At 40.0% G+C, this 24,862-nt stretch overlaps 2 protein-coding genes across 2 annotated transcripts in view; one reads left to right on the plus strand and one right to left on the minus strand.

The window, feature by feature from the left end:
• Positions 1 to 444: 444 nt before the first annotated feature.
• Positions 445 to 1,018, plus strand: LOC116811501 (small ribosomal subunit protein eS24-like). Its single transcript, XM_032756536.1, has 2 exons — positions 445 to 537; positions 845 to 1,018. The coding sequence occupies exons 1-2, from the start codon at positions 445 to 447 to the stop codon at positions 1,016 to 1,018; spliced, it is 267 nt and encodes an 88-aa protein (XP_032612427.1).
• A 347-nt stretch (positions 1,019 to 1,365) lies between these two features.
• Positions 1,366 to 24,862, minus strand: part of ARSF (arylsulfatase F) — a 38,902-nt gene continuing 15,405 nt past the window's right edge. Inside the window, exons 6-10 of the mRNA XM_032757960.2 lie at positions 20,426 to 20,562; positions 12,767 to 12,901; positions 9,982 to 10,144; positions 3,665 to 3,789; positions 1,366 to 1,748 (exon numbers count right to left, since the gene is read on the minus strand). Of these exons, the coding sequence (XP_032613851.2) occupies positions 1,366 to 1,748; positions 3,665 to 3,789; positions 9,982 to 10,144; positions 12,767 to 12,901; positions 20,426 to 20,562 (943 nt within the window). The remainder of the gene's footprint in view (positions 1,749 to 3,664; positions 3,790 to 9,981; positions 10,145 to 12,766; positions 12,902 to 20,425; positions 20,563 to 24,862) is intronic.

A 24,862-nucleotide genomic window follows, 5' to 3' on the forward strand; every position in this document is an offset into this window, starting at 1 on the left:
GTTGCCTCCTGATGACACAGGGCCTTATATTTAGAGCAAAGCAACTGAGCAGATGGCACAAGTGTCTGTAGGTGCTTGTTTTCTGGCATGGAAAGACATGTTTAGAAAATGGAAATTAGGCTTGATGCAGTGGCTCATGCCTATAATTCCAGCACTTTGGGAGGCTGTGGCAGGAGGATCACTTGGGGACAGGAGTTTGAGATTGGCCTGGACAACATAGCAAGACCCATTCTCTACAAAAGAATAAAAAGAGCTGGGTGTGGTGGTATGTGTCTGCAGTGCCACCTACTCTGGAGGCTGAACTGGGAGGATTGCTGTGGAGTCCAGGAGTTCAAGTTTGCAGTGAGTTATGATTGCGCCAGTGCACTCAGCTGTCAACATGAATGACACAGTAACTATCTACACAGGAAGGTCATGAGCTACTGACTTGTTCAGAGGCAAAAAATGGTCATCGATGTCCTTCACCCCAGGAAGGCAATAGTACCTAAGACAGAAATTCAGGAAAAACTAGCCAAAATGGACAAGACCACAGAGGATGTCCTGGTTTTTTGGTTGTTTTTGAAATGGAGTTTTGCTCTGTTGCCCAGGCTGGAGTGCAGTGGCGCGATCTTGGCTCACTACAACATCCGCCTCCCAGGTTCAAGCAATTATCCTGCCTCAGCCTCCCAAGTAGCTGGGATTACAGGCATGTGTCACTACGCCTGGCTAATTTTTGTATTTTTAGTAGAGACAGGGTTTCATGATGTTGGCCAGGCTGGTCTCAAACTCCTGGCCTCAAGTGATCCACCCACCCCAACCTCCCAAAGTGCTGGGATTATAGGAGTGAGCCCCCATGCCCAGCCAGGATGTCCTCTTTGTAGTCATATTCGGAATTCATTTTGGTGGTGTCAAGACAACTGGTTTTGGCACGATTTACAAATCTTCAGATTATGCAAAGAAAAATGAACCCAAACATAGACTTGCAAGACACAGCCCATGTGAGACGAAAAAGACCTCAAGGAAACAGCAAGTGGAATGAAAGAACAGAACGAAGAAAGTCAGGAAGACTGCAAAGGCCAGTGTTGGCGCTGGCGATAGGCAAGGTGGAGACTGCGTGAAAAACAGAAGAAGTAGCAATTCTGCAGTGACATTATCAGCAGCCATTGTGTGGATTTTTTACAAGAGAATTAGTAAATTATAAGCTTTCGGGAAATAAAACAAATTTCAGTCAACATTTATCCACAGGAATCCAGAAAAAAGCAGCAGGTGGAATAACCAGTGGGCCTTTAATAATCTGGAATGGTAGATGAATTTATTGGCTATTAAATGCACTCCTTGCCAACTTGAAAGCACCAAAGTTAGTGGCCTTTGGTAGCCTGATTGTAATTATCTCTTCTCTTTAGGACCCCGAGGCTGAGAAAGTTCCTCTTCCTTGTCACACAGACAAAATGGGAACACCCCACAGCAAGGCTTCAGCCACGTCTTGCCCTGATTCAGTTCTGAGAGTTGGTAGGTCACAGGCACGATGGTTTCCTGGTGCTCCTTCAGGGCGTCGGCCACCTTTTTAATCACAAAATCATGGAGGGGCTCTGTGGCAGGTGTCAGGGGTGTGGACTCTGAGGGGTCCCTGGAGAGATCGAAGAGCAGAGGGGGGTTGTGGTAGGTAACCTGTTCTCCGAAACATCTGCATAATGAGGTGACATAGCAGCCACCAGAAGCTGGTGGCTGGAATACCGGGGTCACATAGTGAGCCTTCCAAACTGACCCACCTGGAGGAGAAAAGAGAGACTTGTCAAATGATGCACACCTCAGCCAGATCAAAGGAAGAAGTCCTAGTGTTCTATAGCAGGGGTCCCCAGTCCCCAGGCCACAAACTGGTACCTGTTCGTGGCCTGTTAAGAACCCGGTCACACACACAGGAGGTGAGTGGTAGGGCAAGAGAGCGAAGCTTTATCTCTGTATTTACAGCCATTCCCTATGGTTGGCATTATTGCCTGAGCTCTGCCTCCTGTCAGATCAGTGGCTGCATTAGATTCTCATAAGAGCACGAACCCTATTGTGAACTGCCCGTGCGAGGGATGTAGGTTGCATGCTACTTATGAGAATCTAATGCCTGATGATCTGTCACTGTCTCCCATCACCCCCAGATGGGACCATCTAGTTGCAGGAAAGCAAGCTCAGGGCTCCACTGATTCTACTTGATGATGAGTTGTAGAATGATTTCGTTCTATAATACAATGTAATAATGATGGAAATAAAGTGCAGCACAATGTCACGCACTTGAATCATCCCCAAACCATCCCCCATCCCAGTCTACAGAAAAATTATCTTTTATAAAACTGGTCCCTGGTGCCAAAAAAGTTGGGGACCCCTGTTCTAAACACTGTAGAATAACTATAGTGAACAATAATATGTCACATAGTTACAAATAGCTAGAAGGAGGATATTCGATGTTCCCAACACAAAGAAATTATGCATGTTTGAGATGATGGCTGTGTCAATTATTCTAATCTGATCACTATGCATTGCCTATCTCAAAATATCACTAGATACCCCCAATTTTCATGTGCAACATGTGCATATTATTATGTGTGTGTCACTTTTTAAAAAATTAAAAATCTTCCAATTTCTGGATCATAAACTCATTTTCTTCTAACACTTTTAATATTACATTTTATCTTTAGTCTGCCTAGAATTGATTGTTATAAATGAAAGTTTAGCCATGACCACTTAGGCCTACAAAATAACCTGCCCATAGAAGATATTCAATAAATATCTTTTTATCTCCAAAAAAAAAAAAAGAAAGAAAGCACATCAGAGGCATGCACCCAAGGTGCTGGCTTCTCTTGTCTTCTTCCATCTTCTCAAGGCTGGTTCTTGGGCTTCTTTTTGCCCGCAGGTCAATGCTAAATATTATGCAATCCTTACAACAAAACGAGAACATTAGAGTCCCCTGGTGAAATGATATACACATTTTCCAGCAGATGTCAGTCCTGTTTCTAAAAATGTATATACATATTTTTTGGTTTTGCTTTTGTTTGAGATGGAGTCTCACTCTGTCTTCCAGGCTGGAGTGCAATGGTGTGATCTCAGCTCACTGCAACCTCTGCCTCCTGGGTTCAAGTGATTCTCCCGCCTCGGCCTCCCGAGTAGCTGGGACTACAGGCATGCACCACCATGCCTGGCTAATTTTTGTATTTTTCAGTAGAGACAGGGTTTCGCCATGTTTGCCAGGCTGGTCTCAAATTCCTGACCTCAAGTGATCTGCCCACCTCGGCCTCCCAAAGTTCTGGGATTACAGGCATGATCCACCACGCCTGGCTAAAAATGTATGTTTCGTAAAAGTGTCTCCCTGGCTTTATAGGCAAATCTTATGTTCATATATCTGTTTTCTTTATTAAAGTGTAATTGATAAGTAAAAATTGCATAGATTTTCCATGTACAATGCGATGTTTCAATGTAGGTGCAACTGCTGAGATCATTAAGTGAAGCCAATTAGCATCTCCATTACCCCCGCCTGTCTTTCTGCAAAAGAGCAATTCCGAGAAACTTCTCCAGAAACATGTGTTCAGTGAGCCCTGGAATGAAAGGACCCGTCTAGAGAGGAAAGGAAGAATGTGTTCAGGATACACCTGAGTGACCCTGCTCCTGGCAGGGAACAGGAAGCAACGGGTTGAACACTCACTGTCGTCCTTGGGGATCCACCGCACAGCGTGCAGGTAGGAGCCACAGTAGTGGAACAGAAATTCATGCTCCGAGTGCCTGACGTTGCCCTGCAGCAAAGGCATGAGGTCTCGGCCATCAATGACCCTGCAGAGACACAGACAGTGAAAATAAGGAGAATAGGGAGAAAGGACGTCGGGTCCCAAGCTACCTGAAGGGTACTTGCTGAAGACTGCGTCATGCCTCACGGTCAGAGGACAGCGTACTGAGTCTTTAGGAAAACTCATGCATCCTCTCTGGGAGATTACACTCCAGTGGGCGAGAGAAGAAAGCTAAGTTCTGATCCTGAAATGATGAGGCCGAGGAATGTGACAATGCATGCCCCAAAGGCGAAAAGATCAGACAGCCTTGGCTGCCACACAGAGCCCTCCACAGCTCGGCAATTTGTGGCAATTTCATCAATCTGAACTTCATTTGCAATTATATTGCTACCCTTTGAAAAAATTTTATGTAATCACTAAAAAGTCATATACTTCTAATTTTATATGAGAAATGGAGGAAATGAACGCACAAACAGAAAACCAATCACCATGGGACAAATGGGAGCTAAACATTGGGTACACATGAACATAAAGATAGGAACATTAGACACTGGGGGGCTCCAAAAAGCGAGAGGAAGGGAGGAGGGAAGGGTTGAAAAACTACCTGTTGGGTACTATGTTCACTACTTGGGTGACAAATTTAATAGAAACCTCAGCATCACACAATATATCCAAATAACAAACCTGCACATGGGCCCCTGAATCTAAACTAAAATGAATTTTAAAAATTTATATTAGAAAATATATCTTATGCCTTATATTAGAAAGCAATAATAATAAAACCTGCTTTGTAATGGGACACATAATAATACATCCCAGATAAGGATTTTTCTCTTTTTTTTTTGAGATGGAGTTTCACTCTTGTTGCCCAGGCTGGGGGCAGTAGCATGATCTCTGCTCACCGCAACCTCTGCTTCCCGGGTTCAAGGGATTCTCCTGTCTCAGCCTCCTGAGTAGCTGGGATTACAGGCATGTGCCACCACACCCAGCTAATTTTGTATTTTTAGTAGAGATGGGGTTTCTCCATGTCAGTCAGGCTGGTCTTGAACTCCCAACCTCAGGGGACCCACCCACCTCAGCCTCCCAAAGTGCTGGGATTATAAGCGTGAGCCACCACACCCAGCCAGGATTTTTTTTTCTTTCTTGGAGACAGAGTTTTGCTCTTGTTGCCCAGGCTGGAGTGCAATGGCACGATCTCGGCTCAATGCAACCTCCATCTCCCAGGTTCAAGCAATTCTCCTGCCTCAGCCTCCTGAGTAGCTGCGATTACAGGCGTGTGCCACCACGCTTGGCTAATTTTGTATTTTCAGTAGAGACGGGGTTTCACCATGTTGGTCAGGCTGGTCTCGAACTCCTGACCTCAGGTGACCCATCTGCCTTGGCCTTCCAAAGTGCTGGGAATACAGGTGTGAGCCACCACGCCACGCCTAAAAAGGATCTTAAAAGAAATAAAACTATATTTACTATCAGATACAATGATTTCCTATGTTAATTATCACCGAAAAACCCGCCGGAAATAATGAGTAAGATTAGCAAGATCACACAATACAACACCAACTTTTAAAAATGTCTATATATTTGCAATGAATGGCTGGGAATGACATTATTTTTAAAGTATCATGTACTATAACATGAGAAAACATGAAGTATTTAGGGATAGCATTTTTATGTGAAAAATTTACATGAAAAAAGCCACAAAGCACCAAATAAGAGAAACACATGGAGAAATGAACTATACTTATTGATTGGAAAATTCAAAGTTTTTTAAGACATCAATTTTCCGCAAATTGATCTATAGATTTAAAGCAATCTCAATCACAATTCCAGAAAGGTTTATGTTGAAATGAAGAAACTTATTCTAAAATTTACATGGGAAAATAAAGATCCTAGAATGGTTTAAAATTTTTTGAAGAAGAAAATAGTTTGAAGACTCACTACATAACTCCCAGGTTTACTATAAAGCGAGACTCATTGAGACAGTGTAGTGTTGAAATAAGGGTTTCAATGGATCAATGAAATAGGAGAGTTCGGGAACTGACCGATATGTATACGGCTTTTCAACAAATGCTCAAAATAGTTCAGTAGAGATAGGACTGTCTTTCAATAAATGACAGTAGACAAATTGGATATCCAAATGCAAGGAAAATAAATCTCAGCCTATACCTCAAGCCACATTAAAAAATTAACTCGATATGGACCATAAGCCTAAATAAATGTAAACCCAAAACTATAAAACTTCTAAGTGAAAACATATGAGAAAATCACTGTGATCTTTTGATAAGAAAATTTTTTTAAGTTTTATCACAAAAATCACAAGTTATAAAAGAAAAAAAGATAAATTAGCCATTATCAAAATGTAAAACTTCTGCTTTTCAAATGGCAACGCCAACAAAATAAACGTGACCTCACTCCATTAGTGGGGACAAAGAAGAAAAGAAAAAAATTTAAATATTAAATATTAATTTTAAAAAGTTTAGAGCATTAGAACACCATCTTGATTACTCTTTTAAACTTGATTACTCTAGCTTTATAGTAAATTTTGGAATTATGTAGTGAGTCTTCAAATGATTTTCTTCTTCAAAAAATTTTAGGCTATTCTAGGTTCTTTATTCTAGAAAATCCTATGAAATACTTTTGATCTGCAGTTGATTGAATTCGCAGATGCAGAACCTCTGAGTTCAGAGAGATGACTATTTGCTTCTACTCCACGGCTTTTTTCTTTTCTTTTAAACTTTCTTTTAAGTTCGTATTTAATATTTTAATTTTTTCTTTCTTTTCTTCTCCACTAATGGACTGAGGTCACATGTTTATTTACTTGATATTGATATTTGAAAAGCAGAAATTTTAAATTTTGATAATGACTAATCTATCACTTTTTTCTTTTATAGCTTGCAACTTTTTTGATAAATCTAAAAAAACTATTTTCTTATCTGAATATTACAATAATTTTCTCCTATGTTTTTACTTGGAAGTGTTGTAATTTTGGGTTTACATTTAGGCTTATGTTCCTTTTAGGGATGGTCTTGTCTGTACTGAATATGTACAGACTTTTTCTCGTCATTATTCCCTAAAGGATACAATATAACAACTATTTTCCGTGGCATTTACATACATTGTATTAGGTATTATGAGTAATCTAGAGATGATTTAATATATACAAGAGGATGTGTGCAGGTAATATGCAAATATTACAGTATTTTATATCAGGGACGTGAGCATCTGGGTATTTTGGTATCCATGTGAGGTCTGGAGACCAACCCCCCAGGGATACCAAGGGACAGCTGTATTGGTAAACCACATACCTGGTAAGTCATTTTTTCCCAACACTTTGATAAACCATTGCATCCTCAGATTCCTGTGTTTCTACACATTAATGGTGTCCTCTGTTTTATCTTTACTTTTCTTTTTTGTTTATTCTACTCTCTTGTTCAGGATCTCTGGTTATAAATCTGTCCATCTCTATTTTTTGTTGTAATTTGCTTTATCTGTTTTGTGTGGTGAGGTGGTGAAACAAATTGTGTTAATTCTAAAAATAAATTACTATTTGGCTTTTATAGTATTAGCAGCCTTCATTTCTGTACAGGTGAGAGCCGCTTTTGAGTTCTTCTTGTTGATTTCATTGTGTTGGCGATTGAAGGAGACGGGAGAGAGGTATCCACAGGCCCTCATGATGCTGGTGTCATAGACAGTGAGCCTGATACTGTGAATTTGCTGTTTGTTCCCTTCTACATAGTAGAGCTATTCTCTATTAGCAGGGACATATTTAACTGGTCAATGCACATGCCAAAGAAGTCATGAATTCAAATAAAGAGGCTTGGGAGAACCAAGCATAGGAATAACCAAAAAATCAACCTGATGAGTAGTACCCGGCACGCCAACCAGTACGTGAAGCTGAGGTTAGGTTTCCCACCACAGTGCCTTAGTCATCTTCGCGATTTTCTCCCACTTCCCATTTAACTACAAAGATGGTGCGTCCTCTGAGGACTTGGCCTATGGCTAGTGGAGTCCTGGTTGCAGGCAGGAAAGGACAGCTGTACTATACATCTCACCAAGGACGCCAAACTCAGAACCCTAAACCCCTGACCAGATGAGCATGGAATCTCACGGCGCCGAACGCACTGGAGTGATGAGTGACTCCAATCAACTCGTTCTTCTTTTTAACGTGAGGACAACAGCTGGAACTTGGCAGCAGTTGCCTTCCACCCTCATGCAACGTAACAATATTGTGCCTGGACATTTGCCTTCTCCCTAACAGGCTGTTGGGCTATGTGGAACGACAGACTTCTTAAAACAACTATTTCTAAATGGTAGAACAGGGAAGCTGGGCTTCTCCATAGTTTTTTTGATAGGTTCTTTTTGCAATAACTTCACAGTGGTTTTTTAAATTTTTTTCTGGACTGGACACGATGGCTCACACCTGTAAATCCCAACACTTTGGGAGGCTGAGGAGGGAGGATCACTTGAGGTCAGGAGTTCAAGACCAGCCTGGCCAACATGGCGAAAACCCATCTCTACAAGACATACAAAAATTACCCAGGCGTGGTGGTGCGTGCCTGTAGTCCCAGCTACTCGAGAGGCTGAGGTGTGAGAATTACTTGAACCCGGGAGGCAGAGGTTGCAGTGATCCGAGATCGTGCCACTGCACTCCAGCCTGGGCAACAGAGCGAAACTCAGTCTCAAAAATAAAATAAATAAAAATAAAAATAAAAAATAAAATATTCTTTCTTTCCTGTGTTAGCATCATCAATGCCTAACTTCTTTTCAGGCAGAAAATAAAGACGTCTTCATCTAAAGTTCAGTCCCAAAGATTATACAATAAATTCCAGCCTTAGTGTGTTGATACAGATATCTGCTAGCATCAAACATATATTTTTAAATATTAGAAAGGCAAACTTGGGGGTGTGTCTTGATTAGTTCTTGATAGTTTGTTTTTCAGTAAGTTAACCATGACTTCTAAAATATTTTTCTTTTCTGTATTAGCGCCAACAGAACCTATTTCTTCAGAAATAGATTAGCTTTGTTACATGAAGAAAGCACTATCACAAGAACTCTGTGGGCTTGGAGGAGAGACATAGTTGTGGTTCTAACCTATCTGGATTCCCTTGCAGCACTGTGATCAATGAACTGTCAATCAATCAGCAGCAAACCTACCTAGGTTGGTTGCTGCCAGGGAATGGAGCAATGTAGTATGAACGATCTCCTCTTGAAGAAATTCAAAGTATTCATGATAGAGTTCAAAGCATCCTCAAACATCTTACCTCCTTCTCAGTCTTCCAGATCTTTCACACCAGAGACTAGGATTATTTTTCCCTTTCTTATAGAGATGAGTGAGTTTTACCTACCACGTCTTCATCTCCAAAGCTTCCTGTCTCCATCTTTCTCTCAGTTGAAAATGTTAAAGTATCTAAGATGGTCCACATTAGATTAGTATCTAAGACTGGTCTCTGATACTTGTTCAGGATCTCTGGTTATAAATCTGTCCATCTCTATTTTTGGTTGTAATTTGCTTTATCTGTTTTGTGTGGTGAGGTGTTCCTCAGAAAACCAAAAATAGAGCTACCACGTGATCCAGAAATCCAACTACTTGGTATATACCCAAAAGAAAAGAAATCAACAGATCAAAGGCATATCTGCATTTCCATGTTTATCGCAGCACTCTTCACAATAGCCAAGCTATGGAATCAACCTAACTGCCTATCGGCAGACAAATTAATTTTTTAAAAAGCGTTATATATGCACAAGGGAATACTATTCACCCCTAAAGAAGAAGGAATTCCTGTCATTTGCAGCAACATGAATGGAACTGGTGGCCATTATGTTAAGTGAGATAAGCCAAGCCCAGAGCAAGGCAAACACCACATCTTCTTACTCAGTGCGGGAGCGAAAAATAAATAATCGTGAATCTCAGGAAGACAGAAAGCAGAACAGTGATGACCAGAGGGGAGAGATGAGAGCAAAATGAAGGGGAAAAAAGAAAATAAATATGTTTATTACCACTGAACTGTACACTGAAAAATGGTAAAGATGGTAAATTATATATGTATAGTTTACCTCAATAGAAAAAAAGAAAAGACTGGTCTCTTCTGAAGAATGCCGAATAGCCATATAGGAAGGAAAACTGTGTAGATACTAGGGAAAAAGTGGGTCTGCCAGGGTGGAGTCAGTCTCCTTGTTCTGAGTCTTCTGAGAAGGAAGAAGGGTGAAAATAAGCTCTTGTTAACAGTTTATATGACATCACCTGTCCTGAGGGAGACTTCCTCCTGACACTGATGCGACAGTTGGTAAAATATCCATTAAACTTGTAGGTTCCTTAATCAACCGTCCAGCTGGTACCTTTCCAGGCCATCGGACAATTCCTGGGACACGGATTCCACCTTCCCAGCCCCCCATGCCTTTTCCACCTATAAGACAATGCAAGTAAGTTCAATTATTGTGCCTAGTTAAAATAGTCACTGCATTGAATGTATTTAAAAGGTAAGCTAGTATCAAAAGAGATCACATTTGTATAGTGTCTACTCTATGTAGAGTCCTAGTGGGGTAAGTAGTGCACGTCTACAGAATTATATTTTCCTGTGCTGCTGGTAGGTTTTTGATTAAATAACTAAACATATGTAATATTGGACATTTACATTCTATTTGCATGGCTATTTTCTCTACTTAAAGTGCTCTTATCTCAAATATACACCTACTTCATTTCCAACCTCCCTCATACCTTTGCTCAAAGTAACTTCCTATATTTTTTTAAATTAATATTTTTCTTGTATCTAGCCCTCAAGGTTATGGAACTGACAGTAACCTCAATGAGGCGTGCCTGAACATTTTATTTGAAATGGCAGTCCCACCCCAGAATTCTTTATTCTCGTGTTTTTTCATATTTACAGCCACCTTCTAATATGTTGTATTATTTATTTATTTATTATATGTTTTATATATATATTATTTATTTATTTATTATATTACAGCCACCTTCTAATATGTTATATTATTTATTTATTTTATTTTATTTTCTGCTGTGCCTCCCTCCAGTAGGATATAAACTCCATGAAGACGAGGATTTCTGCCTATTTTGCTCACCTATCATGCACCCTGAAAACAAATGGAATACTATGGACATATGGTAACTTATTGTCCACATCAAGGTATTATTGAGAATAAAAACAGAAAGTTGTCTTAATTATACGAAGATGACAGGCATACACCAGGATTTCCAGGGGAAAATTAGGAGAAGTGGCCACTTTCCTGTGTTAATTGACTCTTATTTTATTAAGTTAATCAGAGTAAAGTTTACATTATGTCATGGCATGCTAAAAAGTTAATTTTTTTTTTTTTTTTGAGATGGAGTCTCGCTCTGTTGCCAGGCTGGAGTGCAGTAGCGCTATCTCGGCTCACTGCAACCTCCGCCTCCCGGGTTCAAGCGATTCTCCTGCCTCAGCCTCCTGAGTAGCTGGGACTACAGGTGCCCGCCACCATGCCCAGCTAATTTTTGTATTTTTAGTAGAGATGGAGTTTCACCATGTTGGCCAGATGGTCTCGATCTCTTGACCTTGTGATCCGCCTGCCTCGGCCTCCCAAAGTGCTGGGATTACAGGCGTGAGCCAAAAATTTTTAAAAACAGTTCTCATAAGCAAACATACAATGTCTAACATGTGCACGCATGCTTATAGCAGTGCAATTCTCAATTGCAAAGATATGGAACCAGCTTAAGTACCCATCAACCAACAGGTGGATAAAGAAAATGTGGTGTACATACACCATGGAATTCTACTCAGCCATAAAAATAAATGAAATAATATCTTTTGCAGTAACTTGGATGGAGCTGGAGGCCATTATTCTAAGTGAAGCAACTCAGGAATGGAAAACCAAACAGCCTATGTTTTCACTTATAAGTGGGAGCTAAGCTACAAGAATGCAAAGGCATAAGAATCATATAATGGGCTCTGGTGACTTTGGGAAATGATTGGGCGTGGGCTGAGGAAAAAAATACTACATATCGGGAACAGAGTACATGCTCAGATGATGGTGCACTAAAATCTCAGAAATCACCACTAAAGAACTTATCTATGTAACCAAGAACCACCTGTAGCCCCAAAACTACTGAATTTTTTTTTTAAATAGAATGTCTATAAAACCAATTTCCACTAAGGATTCGTTTTGGTTCCTAAATGCACACTTTAGTGCTACACACTCTAAAGAGGACACATTCATACCCTCTGCAAGATGGAGGCAGAGCCTTTACCTCATTCATACAGAAATTATAATTTCCTACCAAATCAGACTGTGGAATCTGTAGTTGCATGAATAACAACGTATTTTCCTCTAGAAAATACTTTAAAATCTCTCTCAAGACATATGATAAAATATACTCGACATTTTCCAGATAATTATCTTTTTTCTTTTTCTTTTTTAATCCTCATTTCATAAATGAAGATAATATTCTACTAACATCAGGTTACACATTATAGACCTGGCCAATGTAGTAGCTTATGGACCTATTTTGTGGACTAAATGTTACAGCAGGACATAAAATCAGCATATGTGAATTTAATCATGAAACCCAACACAGGCTTGGCTACTTTCTATGCTATACTAGATCCTTGGAAGAGAGCGTCAAAGACTTCTTCATGATGAAGGATCCCTGGTTTCTGACCTCTGTTCTCTAGGAATCACATTCCCCCTCATTTAATCTCTCAATAATCTCATAAATGGAATGAATGAGTAGATATTTCCTTAAAGACCCCATAAAAGCATCTGCTTCTGCTAACTCCTCATAATTTGATAGGGTTGTCAGAAAGGCATATTTCTAGATGCTCCCTCTACATACATGGCTTCCTTCCACAGAAATGTTAACAAATATAAGGCCAATTTTCTTGACCTTGATCCAACACTTCATTTTACTAAGAGTCAAATTAAACAAACTTGTTCAGTTTTTCAGGCCTCATTCCTTTGTGTCATGGGCTTTAATTATAAGAACCACAAAAAAGCTTATTCACCACCAGATCACTTGCGTGAGTTCCTCTCCTCACCTTTGTATATTCCATTCCATCCACCAAGTTGGGCATGCCCTCGCCTAGCTTCCAAATGCCCTCCGTGGTCTGATGTAAAGTAGACAAGGGTGTTGTTCCTTAGGCCAAAATCATCGATAGCATCAAGAATCTTGCCTAAAATAATATACAAGAGACAAGTAAAAATAATGACATTATGAGGTATTTCACCCCTAAGTCAAATGGGCATGAGCTGTCTAAAGGAAAACAAGGATGGTGTGACGCTTACTATGTCAAAAGCCACAAAAGAAAAGAAACGTGCATTAACAGTTTAAATTGACAAACCATTGAAAGAGAAAAAAACTGAGAGTCAGGCCGGGCGCGGTGGCTCACGCCTGTAATCTCAGCACTTTGGGAGGCTGAAGTGGGTGGATCACAAGGTTAGGAGTTCAAGACCAGCCTGGCCAAGATGATGAAACTCTGTCTCTACTAAAAATACAAAAATTAGCCAGGCATGGTTGCACAGGCCTGTAATGCCAGCTACTCGGGTGGCTGAGGCAGAGAATTGCTTACACCCGGGAGGCAGAGGTTGCAGAGAGCTCAGATCGCGCCACTGCACTCCAGCCTGGGCGACAGAGTGAGACTCATCTCAAAAAAAACAAAAAACAAAAAAACTGAGAGTCCAAAATTTTTAAGAAATAAAAGATGACCTGCTTTAAGAAAAAAATATAATGGCAATACATATGAACATCAATTGCTACTGATATCATTTAAAAGGGCAAGTTCTCCTTGATAATTTCCTTCATGCAGAATGAAAACATTAAACAGAGAAATACAGTTTTTCCCATTGGATATGAAAAAGAAGGACTGTGGTGGTATTCTGACTGATGTTGCACAGAACGGCAGTCACGGTTTATGCAACCTCTCTGCTCACGGAAGGCAGATATCGTTACAGAATTTGAGGAGACAGAGGCAAGAATAAGACACTCCCACTGTTGGGTTCGCATAATGTATTTGATATATTCTTGCAGATGATTTAGATAAGTAATTCTTTAACGATTTGGCCTTCTCTTCTTATTTGATATTTTAAATAGAGAATAGGATGACTAGGTGGGGAGAATTAGACTCAATGGGCAAGTTAAAAGAGGAAGAATGTATTCAAAATAAACCACATTTCCAATCATTTTTATAGGAAAATAGCTAAATTCCTAGAGTTCCCAAACCCAGTCTGTATTACGCATAATTATAAAAAAACTTATTAGTCTCAAATGTGTCTAATTCTGTGTGTTCTACTGTTGGTTATCTCAGATAACATTACATTAACATTCCTAAAGTACTATAACTTAGAAATTTTCTTCTGGAGCCAAGGCACACAAGTAAGGGCAAGTTAAGAAAGAATTTATATTTTAAAATACTTTAAAACATTTACCACAATACTTTTAGCAAAAATCACACTGAAAATTGATCCAAGAGGAAATGATCAATGGATGCTAAACCTGGCATTGAATGTTTGATAAGAACCAAAATATTGCCTTCATCTCAAAGTATCTCCCATAAAATAGTTAATAATTTCAAATTATTAAGTAATGACAAAATAAGTAACTTTACAGTGGAGAAAACTGGAAGACACCATTTAATCAAGTGATGAAGAATTTTGTAACCATTGTTGGGGCTAATTGACTTCCTTGTCTACTGGATTGAGAACACACCATCACTTCCAATTCTATTGAAGGAAATGTCAAACCAACCCAATTCAAGGGACATTCTAGATGATACCTGGTCTTTATTCTCAAAAAATGTCAAGGTCTTTGAATTCAAGAAAGAATAGAGATTGCTCAGTCTTTGTCCAGATCGGAGGAGTTTAAACAGATACAACAAGAAAATCCATGGACCAGAACAGAAAGAGGGTAGAGGAAGCAGGGGTTTTGTTGGTTGGTTTTTGTTTGTCCATTGGTTTTGCTTGCTGTGTATAAATTTTCTTATGAGGACAGCTGGAGAAGTTTGGCTGGGATTTGTGAATTAAATCCTAAGAATCCACCCATGTTAATTTCCTGATTTTGATGATTCGCAGTGATGATGTAAGAGAATGTCTTTGTTTAGAAAATACACACTAAAGTTTCTAAATTTAATGAACATCATATCTGCATCTTATTCCCAAATATTCAGAAGCATAAGAAACATGTGGAGGTGGAAGAGAGAAAGAGAGACAGAGGAAGAAAGAGGATGATCAGGAGAAAGGAAAAGGGAGAGAGAAGATATATTTGATAAATTGCTAACAATTGGGAAAGATGGGTGAAGGAGACATGGGAGTTGTTTTTACTCTTCTTGCTACTTTTCAGTAAATAGTGAAAAGTAGCGAGAAAAAACAACAAGGCTAATATTTTTCTGATTATAAAAATACAAAATAGCTTGGGAAATACAAAAAAAATAAAGAAAATTATAAGGAGGAAAATAAAGATCACCAATTTCCTGCCCCATTGCCATTTGACTATTTTAAAAAAAGTTGTTACATACTGTATTAGTCTGTTTTCACGATGCTAATAAAGACATACCTGAGACTGGGCAACTTATAAAGAAAAAGAAGTTTAATGGAATCACAGTTCTACATGGCTGGGGAGGACACACAGTCATGATGGAAGATGAAAGGCACATCTTACACGGTGGCAGACAAGAGAGAATGAGAGCCACGCAAAAGGAGTTTCCCCTTATAAAACCATCAGATCTCATGAGACTTATTCACTACCATGAGGACAATATGGGGGAAACTGCCCCCATGATTCAATTATCTCCCACCAGGTCCCCCCACAACATGTGGGAATTATGGGAGCTACAATTCAAGATGAGATTTCGGTGGGGACACAGCCAAACCATATCACATACTCTTGTAGATGCATCTCTCTCTCTCTATTTGGGTTGATATTGTATGCACAGTTTTCAACTTGCTTTTTTTCCAATATTATTTCTTGGAAAATCTTCGTGTTAAAAAATTATTCAAGGCTGGGCATCATGGCTCACACCTGTAATCCCAGCAATCTGGGAGGGCAAGGAAGGAGGATCCCTTGAACTCAGGTATTTGAGACCACCCTTGTCAACACAGTAAGACCCTGTCTCACTGACCCTTCAGTAGGTGGCCTCCAAAGGCCTCCAAAGGCCACATACTGAAGGGCCTCCTTCTCTGTGTGGGGATAAACATGATGATGAAGATGATACTCGTCTCCGGGGATGTTGTGGGGATTCATCCAGAATACACTGGTAACAGTGCATGGCCCATAGGAAGTATCGCTTTTAAAAGTGTTTATTATACCAGCTGGAAAGGCTACTATTAGGTTGGTGAAAAGTAATTGAGGTCTTTGTCATTACTTTCAATGTATCCATCTACACTCTATCAATCTATCATTACTTTCAACGACAAAGACCTCAGTTACTTTTGCACGAACCTAATAAGTCAAAAAAATAAAAGAGGAACAGATGCTGGTGAGGCTGCAGAGAAGATGCAACACTTATATACTATTGTTGGGAATATAAATTGGCTCAGCCACTGTGGAAAGCAGTTTGGAGATTAATCAAATAACTTAAAACAGAACTACCCTCTGACCCAGCAATCCCATTACTGGGTATCTACCCAAAGGAAAATAAATCATTCTACCAAATAGACACAGGCACTTGCATGATTATCGCACTACTCACAATAGCAAAGACATGGAACCAATCTACATGGATAAAGAAAATGTGGTACAGATGCAGCATGGAATACTATGCAGCCATAAAAAAGAACAAAATCACATCCTTTGCAGCAACATGGATACAGCTGGAGGCTATTGTCCTAAGCAAATTAACACAGAAAAAGAAAACCAACTACCGCATATTCTCACTTATAAGTGGGAGTTAAACATTGGGTACTCATGGACATAAAGATGGGAATAATAGACACTGGGGACTCCAAAAGGGGAGAAGGAAGGTGGGGGACAAGGGCTGAAAATCTATCTATTGGATGCCATGCTCACTCCCTGGGTGGCAGAAGCTATTGTACTTCAAACCTTGGCATTATGCAATATACCCAGGTAACAAACCTGCACGTGTACTCCCTGTATCTAAAATAAAAGGTGGAAATTATTAAAAAATGAAAATAAGTGTTTATTCTATCAGTAGACTCCATTATTCCAGGGCACTGCTGTGGGAAATCCATGATAATTTTTTTTTTTTTTTTGAGACGGAGTCTCACTCTGTCACCCAGGCGGGAGTGCAGTGGCGCGATCTCGGCCACTGCAAGCTCTGCCTCCCAGGTTCACGCCATTCTCCTGCCTCAGCCTCCAGAGTAGCTGGGACTACAGGCGCCCGCCACCATGGACGTGTTTGTATTTTTAGCAGAGACAGGGTGTCCCAGTGTTAACCAGGATGGTTTTGATTGCCTGAACTCGTTATCCGCCCGCCTTGGCTTCCCAAAGTGCTGGGATTACAGGCGTGAGCCATCGCGCCCGGCCACCTATGATAATTATAAAAGGCAGGAAGGTGATATCTCTACCAGGAATGGCCACAAATAAACTTTTCTAATAAGAAAAGCAACAATTCTTAGGTCTTGGGGTATTGTTACAGCTTCTGGGATAAATAATTTCAGGGTAAATATATGTTTGAGAATTGCTAAAATTATATATTAAAGCAAATATTTATTCTTCCTAAAGGCTTGATTCTGGCTGTGTGGACAAAACATTCAAAAACTCTGGGCACCAGTATCATGTACATCTCAGTTGCACTTTTTCAAAATATAATTTTCAGATATCACGGCTTGTCCACCCAGATTCAACATACCCATCCATTTGTGTAATATTATCTAAATGTCACCAGAAAAATCCCATCGAAATTAAAGTCACACCCAAAGTGCCTTGTTTGAACACTATGACACATCATCAGTTTTATTAAATTAGATACTTTGGGAGCTTTGTTAATTTAAATTTTTAAAGCAAATAGTAATGTCTTAGTTATCACAGCCTGAGTTTGAATGACCTATTTCATTGATTTTCAAAGATAAAATCAAAAATAGGATCACCACGATTTTGAGATTGAGTGCAATATTAAGAATGTAAACGTTAAGGACTACTGCTGGTGGAGGCAGAAAGTAAGAGGGGTATGCATAGCTATCTATCTATCTATGTATCTATCTATCTATCTATCATCTATCTATCTACCTATCTATCATCTACGTATCTGTCAATCCATCCTATCATCTATCTATCTTATCTATCACCTATCTTACCTGTCATCTATCATCTGTCACATGTATCATGTACTTATCTATATATCTATCCATCTATCATCTATATATCTGTTTATTCATCTATCTATTCATGTATCCATCTATAATCTATCAATCTATCATCTGTCTCTCTGTCATCTATCATCTGTTTATCTATGTATCTATCTCTCAATCATCTATCTTTCTATCGATCATCTATCATCTATTTATCATCTATCTATCTATCTATCTATCTATCATCCATCCATCATCTATCTACCTATCATCTGTCTATCAAATATCTATCAATCCATCATCTATCATCTATTTACCTATCATCTATCCATCCATCATCTATCTCTGTTAATCATCTGTTTCTATACATATGTACACAAACACTACAGACACAGACACACACACTCATACCTACATAAACAACTATTCATGTGTATGTATTTGGCTTGAATATTATTTATATTTTTAAATACTTTATATTTTTATGTGTTTAAGACTATGCAAATTGGCTTTGCTTTTTCCAGGCTTAATTTTCCAAAGTGTCTTTCTATTTAGTGACATATATTTCACAATATCTGTATCTGGAAAATACTATACTTTAAATTTGTGTCCTGCACATATGTGAGTTTCACTCGTGGTTTTCTTTCATTAATGTTGGAAAATTGAAGCCATTTTGCTCATCAATATATTTACCATGTAAGTCCTAGGACATCCCATTTACATTGTTCTGTCTACAGGATGAGTTCATGAGGGTACTGGATTCTGACTTACCAGTTAATTCCCAATCCCCAACTAAGATCTTGGTGTCAACGGGCCTGAAATGAAGGTTGGCTATGTCACTAAAGAGTCTGAAAATATGATTTCTCTTTCTATCAAAAAGATATGTGGGCTGGGTGCAGCAACTCACGCCTGTCATCCCAGCACTTTGAGAGGCCGAGGCAGGCATATTACCTGAACTTGGGAGTTCAAGAGCAGCCTGGGCAACATGGAAAAACCTTGCCTCTACAAAAAATACAAAAATTAGCCGGGCGCAGTAGCATGTGCCTATAGCCCCAGCTACTCAGGAGGCTGAGGCAGGAGAATCGCATTACCTCAGGAGGCAGAGATTTCAGTGAGCTGAGATCATGTCATTGCACTTCAGCCTGAGTGACAGAGTGAGATCTTGTCTCAAAAAAAAAGACATGTGCACTCATATGTTCATCACAGCACTGTTCACAAAAGCAAAGACATAAATCAACCTAGGTACCCATCAATGGTGGTTTGGATAAAGAAAATGTGGTACATATACACCATGGAATACTACACAGCCATAAAAAGAACAAGATCATGTCCTTTGCAGCAACATAGATGCAGGTGGTGGATGTTATCCTATGCAAATTAATGCAGACATAGAAAACCAAATACTGCATGTTCTCACTTATAAGTGGGAGCTACTGTCACCCAGACTGGAGTGCATGGAGTGCAGTGGTGTAATCATGGCTCATTACGGCCTCAATTTATGGGCTCAAGCAATCCTCCCGCTTCAGTCTCCTAAGTAGCTGGGACTACAGGCGCATGCCACCACACTCAGCTAATTTTTGTATTTTTGTAGAGACAGGGTCTCACTATGTTTTCCAGGCTGGTCTCAAACTCCTAGGCTCAAGTGATCCTCCTGCCTCAGCCTCCCAAAGTGCCAGGATTACAGATGGGAGCCACTGTGCTCAGCTGGATTTTTGTTAAATAGATTTTAGTTGATCTTGTCACAAAAAGTAACAGTGTGAGATGATAGACACATTTGCTTACTATATTACTATTACTTAATATTACTATATTATGTTACTTAATGATTACTATTTGCTTCACTACAGTAATCATTTTACTATCTGTACATATCTTTTAACATCACGTTGTGAATCTTAAATATACACAATAAAATTTATTTTTAAAAACAAAACAAAATAAGTGGGAGCATAACATCAAGTATACGTGGACACACAGATGAGAACAATAGATACTGGGGACTACTAGAGGGGTGAAGGAAGGAGTCGGGGAAGGGTTGAAAACTATTGGGTACCATGTTTAGTGTCTGGGTGAAGGGTTTGATCATATCCTAAACCTCAGCATCACGTAATACACCCAGGTAACAAACCTACACATGTACTCCCTGAATCTAAAACAAGAGTTGAAATTTTTGAAAAGAAGACTTGATTTGTTATCTGGCCAGCACTGGAGATGTAGTTAAGTAGACAAAGTCCCCAGTTGATAAGTGGACAGCATGCAAAGAAAGGAGAGGAAATGCATATAGTTTTTTTGCTGACTTTCTCAATTGCTAGCAACTATTACCTCATTTATGTCTCAGACCACTCTGTCCCATAGGCATAATTCTCTTCACTCTACAGGTTGACCAAGAGCAGTTTTCAGGTGTCCTGTCCTATCAGAACACGTTAGCTTCTGTCCACTTAGGTCCTGTTACTTACCCACCATGGAGTCCATCTCTTCCACATTATCCCCATACAAGCCATGCTTGCTGGTGCCAATGAAATCGTCCGTGGTGGGGAGAGGTATGTGCACGTGAAGAAAGGAGAAAAAGAGAAGGAAAGGTTCCTTACGGTGCCTGAGAAGACATCAATGAAACTACTGGTGAGTTTTCAATATCTGTGAATGTGAAAAATATTGTTTTGGCTTCTCATAGACATGATCTGCTTCCTTCTTCTCCAAGCTGCAGAAGATAGAGTGGGTCCACCCAAGGGCCCCATCCTGCATAGAATGGACTCCATGATCCTGCAGCACCTCAACTGCTCCCTAACCCCTTTGCTGATGCTACTGAAACCATCTCTATAAACTTCATAAAATCAATCAGAGAGGAAAGGAGGGGGAGAAACAAAATGAACTAAGCTTGCAGCATACTCAGCTTTGATCCTGAGGTCAGCTTGCCCTCTAATCTATGTCTTCCTACTTGTTTGGTACCTGTTTGTCCTAGAATCACATAGACCCTGTTACAGGATGATAACATAACATCATGAAATGTTAAGTTTTCCATTTGCAATAATCTTTCAGGTTGTGCATACCAGGGAAACTGCTGATGTCCGCTTCTCTGAAGGACCCTATGAGAAGCTGACTTACCAAAGCATACCGTTTCCATATTCTGATTATTTCATTCCCTATTACCCCAACCTATCAATGACCCCAAGACCCTCCATGATTCCCCTAAAAAATCCAGCCCAGAACTCCTTGGAAGGATGGGTTTGAGGACAGGCACAGTGGCTCACGCCTATAATCACACCACTTTGGGAGGCTGAAGATGGCGGATCACCTGAGGTTAGGAGTTTGAGACCAGCCTGGCCAACAGGGTGAAATCCTGTCTCTACCAAAAATACAAAAATTAGCCAGACGTGATGATGGGCTCCTGTAATCCCAGCTACTGGGGAAGCTGAGGTGGGAGAATCGCTTGAACCCGGGAGGCGGAGGTTATAGTGAGCTGAGATTGCACCACTGCACTCCAGCCTGGGCAACAGAGTGATACTCAGTCTCAAAAAAAAAAAAAAAAAAAAAAAAAAAAGATGGATTTGAGGTCTCCTCTCATGTTCGCACTAATTGCCCTGCAATTATTAAACCTTTCTCTGCCATAAACCCTGCTGCCTCAGTGTATTGGTATGTTACTGTGCAGCAGGCATATGAACCTGGTAGTCCTGTGACACCATCACAGTTCCGTTGATTCTCAGATGCCAGGACAGCTGTAGAATATACTGCAAGCCAACACGGACCTCCCATATCATGCGAGTGTGAAAAGTCAAATCGAGCTCTGTTTGGTGGATGTTCTCACTGCTCATGAAGCCTCAAACTAGAGTCACACCCTGAGACACATCAAGAGACAGTGGTATGGAAGTCATTTCTTAGCCAGATCAAGAGTTTCACGAGCCATAAGCCAGTACAAACAGGAATGCCTTGGCGAGCCATTTGCACCCTGTAGATTCTCACATGAGGATACAGGGAACTAGGCTGACCCACTTTTAATTTTGATAATCCATCTGCATGAATGATAAGTCCTCAGCTACCCAGGGAAACACAGCACAAATGCCATTCGTTGGGAAATTTCTGCTCTGATGAGATATCAAAATATAAAGAAATAAAAATAAATGAATTTTAGAAACAAGACTTATGTCATCATGTCTTGAACAGTGACCCCTCAAAATTCATGTTCACTTGAAACCTCAGAATGGGACCTTATTTGGAAATGGGGCCTCTGGAGATTTAATTACTTAAGATGTGATCATTCTGGATTAGGATGAGTCCCAAATCCAATAATTTTGTCCCTATAGGAGAAGAGGAGACACAAGCACAGAAGAAGAGGCCATGTGGAAATGGAGTAATGCAACCACCAGCCAAGGAGCATCTGGAGCCACTGGGAGCTAGAGGAGGCAGAAGGGATCCTCCCCTAGAGCCTCCGGAAGAAACTGGATACAATTGTAGTAGATTGAAGAGTAGCCCCCAGAAATATACGTCCACATATTTTAAAGCCCAGAACCTGGAATGAGACCTTATTTGGATATCAAGACCTTTGCAGAGGTAATTAGTTAAGGATCTGAAGATGAGCTCATCCTGGAATTAGGATGGGCACTAAATCCAATGACTATTGTTGTTATACGAGACAGAAGATGAGACACAAATACAGAGGGGAAGGCCATATGCAGATGAAGCAGAGACTGGAGTGATGCGGCCACAAGCCCAGGGATGCCTGAAGCCACCAGGAGTGGGGAAGGGCAGGAAGAATCCTCCCCTAGAGCCTCCAGAGGAAGCACAGCTCTGAACATTAAATATTTGAAATTAAATAGTGTGCATCCCAAACTCAGCTGCCAAAATAAAGAGTCATGCTCAAAGTGATCAGCTGAATAATGCCCCATTCCAAAGATATCCACATCCTAATTCTCAAAACCTGTGAACATGTGATATTACATGGTAAAAGGTTTTTGCAGATGGGAATGAATTAAGGATCGTGAGACGAAGTGATTATCCTGGGTTATCTGGGTAGGTCCAGTGGAATCAGAAATGTCCTTTTATAAAAGAGATGCAGAAGGGTCTGAGTCGGAAAACAAAACCCTACAACCTAAGAATGCAGGCAGTTTCAAGAAACTAGAAGAAAGAGAAAACAGCTTCTCCCCTAGAACCCCTAGAAGTAACTAACCCCGCCAACATCTTGATTTTAGCCCACAAGTTTAATTTTAGATTTCTGACCTCAAGAACAGCGGAATAATAACTTTGTGTTGCATTAGGCCACTACATTTGTGGTAATTTTTTTTATTTTTTGAAACAGGGCCTCACTCTGTTGCCCAGACTGGAGGGCAGTGGTGCAATCACGGCTCACTGCAGCCTCAACCTCCCAGGCTCAACTATCCTCCCACCTCAGCCTCTTGAGTAGCTGTGGCCACAGATGCATGCCATCAAATCCAGCTAATTATTTTGTATTTTTTTGTAAAAATATGGCCTCCACCTGATGCCTTGGCTGGTCTCAATCTCCAGAACTTAAGTGATCGCTTACCTCAGCCTCCCAAAGTGCTGGAATTACAGGCATGAGCCATTGGTCTCAGCCCTATAGTGATTTGTTATAGCAACTGTAGGAGAGTCATACACTGAGAATCCAGATAAAAATAATTTTGAACATTCATGAACCTAAGCCATGAGCTTATTGTCACAACGTCCAAGTCTTTACATTTCCTCTTCACCATCGTTTTTTCCATTCAATATTGTGTTATTGCGGATCATATGGAACTTTTGAAACTCGACAGAGGTTTTGGTGAACAATGTACATCTCGACAATAGGATCTGTTCTTCAAGTACTAATGTAAATTCCTGAGGACAACTGTGTGGGAATGTTTGAAGATGAACTGGCAGACAGAAGAGAATAGGATTGCTTATCATATACTTTCAGAGTGGTTGGTGCTAATTTGCACATATTGATGCTCTTTCTGTAAAAATTCATAGAACTCTGCACATTTGGAAAAGTACCAGGGAACAGAATGATTTGCTCTAAGTGACACCAAGCATTCAGTTGCATCTACAGAGCAAATATGGCTGTATTACTCCCAGGCAACATTTTTTTTTTAAGACAGAGTCTCCCTCTGTTGCTCAGGCTGGAGTGCAATGGCATGATCTCAGCTCACTGCAACCTCCGCCTCCCGGATTCAAGCGATTCTCCTGCCTCAGCCTCCCAGCTAATATGTGTATTTTTAGTAGAGATGGCGTTTCACCATGTTGGTCAGGCTGGTCTCAGATGATGCACCCACCTCGGCCTCCCAGAGTGCTGGGATTACAGGCATGAGCCACCTTGCCCAGCCCCAGACTACATATTTATCACCTTCACTTGGGCTACAGAGTAATGACAAAGCTATGTACCAGAGCACACAAGACACCTTACATCCTGAAAATCCAGATCCTAGAATGGCTATTGGTAAAGATTAAGCCTCAATCAATATGGAAAAAGCAAATGAAAAATGTGTTCACAGAATTTTTTTAAAGAAAGAAGGTCCAACAACAAGAGGATAGATACCCGTGAAAACTTCCAGTCATTGTGTTCTGGATGCATAAAGTTTTTATAACAATCACCTTTGACCATTTACCTCATCCAATTCATGAAATAGCCCTTACGTATCACATGCTCGAAGAGAAGCCTTCCGATTTTAATTTCCCCAAGTAGCTTTTTTTTGTTTTTTAACAACAGGGGCATAATGCAATGGAAAACTTACTTTTTTCATCTGATTTCCTGATATATATATATTTATCTATATGTATCAGGGAACCAGACAAAAAATATTATATAATATATTGTATATATACATATATACTATATTTATATGTATATATACATAGGTAGTATATTTATATGTATATATACATAGGTAGTATATTTATATGTATAT

The sequence above is a fragment of the Hylobates moloch genome, unplaced genomic scaffold (genome assembly GCF_009828535.3).
Source record: "Hylobates moloch isolate HMO894 unplaced genomic scaffold, HMol_V3 SCAFFOLD_7, whole genome shotgun sequence".
In the NCBI taxonomy this organism is placed as follows: domain Eukaryota; kingdom Metazoa; phylum Chordata; class Mammalia; order Primates; family Hylobatidae; genus Hylobates; species Hylobates moloch.

What these genes read in the sequence shown, in the direction of transcription:
- LOC116811501 (XM_032756536.1), top strand. Translation starts at nt 445, where the DNA reads ATGGTCATCGATGTCCTTCACCCCAGGAAGGCAATAGTACCTAAGACA. An exon ending in TGGACAAGACCACAGAGGAT is followed by an intron (nt 538 to 844) that starts GTCCTGGTTTTT and finishes ATGCCCAGCCAG; the next exon opens with GATGTCCTCTTTGTAGTCAT.